A 3,980-nucleotide genomic window follows, 5' to 3' on the forward strand; every position below is an offset into this window, starting at 1 on the left:
ATTACTACAACGTACATGCATGTTGTGTCATGCACGAAAGAACAACCGAGCCAAAACTGGCACCGGCTTTCTAAAGCACGTATCGCATTTCAGGGCCTCCGATTAATTGAGCCGAGACTGCGAGAGGACAGTCATGTTTCCCCATTAAGATGATTGTAATGCATCCATTATGTGATTCTGTTGCCTGTTACATGTGTATGAAAGGAATTAAATCCTACGTTGTGTAGGTCAAAGTGTCTGTCCCTAAACGTCCTCACTGACATAATGAAATGTTATCTATTCCATGTCTCATCAGGCTTTGGAAGCTGTTTCAGCTTGCAGTATTGTATTTTATATTGTTATTAATTTATCGAAGGGCCTCCGTTGGTGGATGCTCACGGGTCTGACGTAGGGCCAGTGTGCAAGAGTACAGACAGTGAGAGCTTGTGTGGTCTTAAACTCTGGTACTTGTGTTGCTCTGTGTTCCCCTTCTGTTCATGCTGAGTCCCATTGTGCTCCAAAGTTGATATTCCTTGGCTGTGTATGTGCGCGTGTGTGTGCGCCTATACATACGTGCATGTTAGTGTGTGTCTGTGTGTGTTTGTGTTGCCCCCCCCCCACCCATACCCTACCCTATACCCAAAAACCTCAGTAATCCCATGGGCCTAAAAAAGGAAATCCCTGCACCGTGCCCCAGCCTCGTCTTCCTGGGAGTATGCTAGTTGTGTGCTGCTTTTACAGTCTTGCCTCTGTGGGGCCTCTCCTGCCGATTTACAATGGCTTAAGATATGCAGCATAGTCTCGTCTGTAAGAAAGTAAAGCATAAGTGGTGCATAATTGGACTGGATAAAATCATTGGTTCAGTGCAGTCTGTCTGAGAAAGTACCCATTTTAGCCTCAACTTTCCCTCAAACACACACACACACACACTCACAGAGAGAGAAACTGCTCTCTCATGCACACTGTTCTCTGCTTACCTCGTCACTTCCAGCTGTGTGAGTGGACCGGAGCGTGCAGGCTGTTGTGTAGTTAAACTTCAGGGCTAACACATAGTTCATCTGTCAGCATAATTCCAGCTATTGGCATGCGAGCTGTAAATTCATGTCTGTGAGTCAGGCATGATCCTTACAGTTAATGATGATTGGCAGGCAGGAAACCTGCGCAATTAAGCTCATACCTCCGCTCCAGGTTTGCTAGACAAGAAGACTTTTCACACTTGTTCAGATTTTCTTTAGGCTCGGCAGGAACGTTTTCGAGTTGCACAGAATGAGCTACGGTTTTCCTTACGGACATCCAACGTTTTTAAAAAGCAAAAAAAAACCTTTTCACAATCGGAAACATACAACACACATGTGTATTTGTTGTCCAGTCCACTCTAATGTCTGGGTGATAAGTATGAAGCTAGCTAGCTTAGCTTAGCACAGAGAAGCAAGGGGGGAAAAGGCTAGCTTGGCTCCGTCCAAATGTAACAAAATCTGCCTTCTCACACCTATAAAGCTCACTGGCTTGTTTAATCTGTCCAAAAACCAAGGTGTGAAAACAGCACATTGTGGGTTTCACAGGACAGGGGGTTATGTGCCACACTATGTCTTGGCCAAGTGCAGTAACTCTCTGGAGTCTCTGTTGGTTGCTGGCAACCTCAGGCTGACATCCAGACGCCCGGACTTGCAAAATGTTGAAATATTCCTTTTGGAAGACCTGTCAATCAATTTGTGTGAGGTAAAAGGTTTAATTTAGATTTTTAAACAAAATGCCATATTAGGATTTCCTCCTTTCTTCATCTGCTGATGCTAATAAGCTCACATTTCCCAAACAAATGGGATTCTGCGGTTCCTTTTGGGTTACATCCCTACAAAATACTGTTGCTTTTATCCTATGATGCAGGTACGTATGTAGTCTTATCAGCCAAATTTGAGCCAAAGCTTCAAAACAGACCACATTAAATATCTAAAACAGTGAATCTATGTGGATTTATTTTTTATTCGTGTATTTGTTGATCCTGGCTGATCTTTAGTCACCTTGCCTCGCTCTGCTGCAGTTCCCAGAAATTATGCTCAGCAGGTAGATAACTCGAGCCTGATCAAACCAGACTGGCGTTTCCTCGTTTTTGTAAAGGTTTGACTTTGTTTACACGGTACGGTGATTAGAAATGACGCCTCTGTGCTCTGTCCTTGTACTGATTTGACTTGGAAAATAACTTGTAAGTGTTTTGCCAATGGAAGCGAGGTTGCTGTTTTACATCTATTTTCCGTGTAGATTAATGGGGAGGTGAAGTGAGGTCATAGTAGGGAAAATCCCCCACAATCCTTTGCTCCAAAAACCCAGTCAGAAAACTGTGGTGTGTGAATGTCTCATGTATTCTACTGTGGACAGATGAAGGCCAATCAGAGGGCTACATTCACTTTTGAGTAACCTGATATAGATCTGTAATGATATTATTAAAATCAGCATTTGGCTTTCTGTGCAAAATCCAATTGTATGACAGTGTTTGCCCCTCTGTGCCTGTAGGGACTTGCATGTTCCTGCACAGAGGCTTATATCACTTATCATTGGAACAGTGAATTAATGCATTGGGCTGTTAAATAGCTTCTATTCCCATCCATCTGTTTTTACAGGACACACTGTTCTGAATAGCCGCTTCTTGCTGAGAAACTTCTTCTTTTTTTTTTTTACACTGTTGGATTTTGCTCTCAAGATTTTATTTTTTTCAACCTTTAAAATATAATAGATGTCAAGTGCTCAGCGGTAGCTCAACCCTTCCCATGGCCCATGTAGCTTATGTATAAATAAGTGAATCCTTTCAATTCCCAATAGCATGTGGGCAAGGTGAAAAATGTGTGTGCACACATTCAATTTCTATGAAAGGAAGTTCACCACGTGTCTGTAACCATTAACCTCCAAAGGACTGTATTCTTAGTAGATAAGACTGCAATGTGAAAATCAATCATACACCTTAACCCCCCCCCTTCCCTCTCTCTCCTCTTCTTTCTTCTCCAGCTACCCAGAGAACGGTGTGGTGGAGATGCGGCCGGTGCATGTGAGGCCACGCGCCAGGACCCTTCTGCGGTGGGACGAGCTCCAGGTGGGCATGCATGTGATGGTCAACTACAATATGGAGACACCGGATGAGAGGGGCTTCTGGTTCGACGCCGTGGTTCAGACCGTCAACCAAGCCTCCCGCACCAACAAGGAGCTCAGAGTCAAGATCCTCCTGGGGTGAGGATCTTCCTTCTTAGGTGGGAGGGTGATGTGTTGGGCATAGGGGGGGGATGATTGCTGTTTAGCCAATTATTGTTTTTGTTGCTTAGCAAAATAAAGTGTAATGTTTCTGTGTGTGACTTTCCTCTCCATCTCAATAACACATCTTTTCACCTTCCTCTCTGGTTTTCTTTTTCTTGTGCTCTCCATCATTTGGTCTCTCTCTCTCCTTTTCTCTCTCTTGTCTCTCGCCCTCCATCCAGGGGTCCTGGAGATGTAATCGGGGATTGTAAAGTTCATTTTCTGGATGAAATCTACCAGGTGGAGACACCCGGAGCTCGTGCACTTTCGGCTTCAGATGGACAATTTAAACGTATGCACCGGACTGCACACACTCAAACACGCGCAGTGAAAATAGTGGCAAAACGTGTCCAAGTTTGTTTTTGAAGGTATATTTTAGAGCAACATATCTTAAGAAAACCTCAAGACCATCTTCAAGTGTGCATGCGTGTGTGAATGTTTCCTTCTTCTAGGGAAGAGCGGGCCGGAGTGTAAGCACTGCAAGGCTGACCCTGAAGCGGAGTGTCGCTTCTGCTCCTGCTGTGTGTGCGGCGGGAAGCAGGATGCCCACATGCAGCTGCTGTGTGACGAGTGTAACATGGCGTTCCACATCTACTGCCTCAACCCGCCGCTGGCCACCATCCCAGACGATGAGGACTGGTGAGAGAGAGAGAGAGAGAGAGAGGGAGAGAGAGGGAGAGAGAGAGAGAGAGAGAGAGAGAGAGAGAGAGAGAGAGAGAGAG

At 45.0% G+C, this 3,980-nt stretch overlaps 1 protein-coding gene across 2 annotated transcripts in view; it reads left to right on the forward strand.

The window, feature by feature from the left end:
* Positions 1-3,980, forward strand: part of uhrf2 (ubiquitin like with PHD and ring finger domains 2) — a 26,966-nt gene that overhangs the window by 14,099 nt on the left and 8,887 nt on the right. For both annotated transcript variants that reach the window (XM_031860097.1, XM_031860098.1), the window contains exons 4-6: positions 2,977-3,195; positions 3,441-3,550; positions 3,711-3,897. In XM_031860097.1, the coding sequence (XP_031715957.1) occupies positions 2,977-3,195; positions 3,441-3,550; positions 3,711-3,897 (516 nt within the window). The remainder of the gene's footprint in view (positions 1-2,976; positions 3,196-3,440; positions 3,551-3,710; positions 3,898-3,980) is intronic.

Source organism: Anarrhichthys ocellatus, unplaced genomic scaffold (genome assembly GCF_004355925.1).
Source record: "Anarrhichthys ocellatus isolate YVR2014 unplaced genomic scaffold, GSC_Weel_1.0 scaffold23, whole genome shotgun sequence".
Taxonomy (NCBI): domain Eukaryota; kingdom Metazoa; phylum Chordata; class Actinopteri; order Perciformes; family Anarhichadidae; genus Anarrhichthys; species Anarrhichthys ocellatus.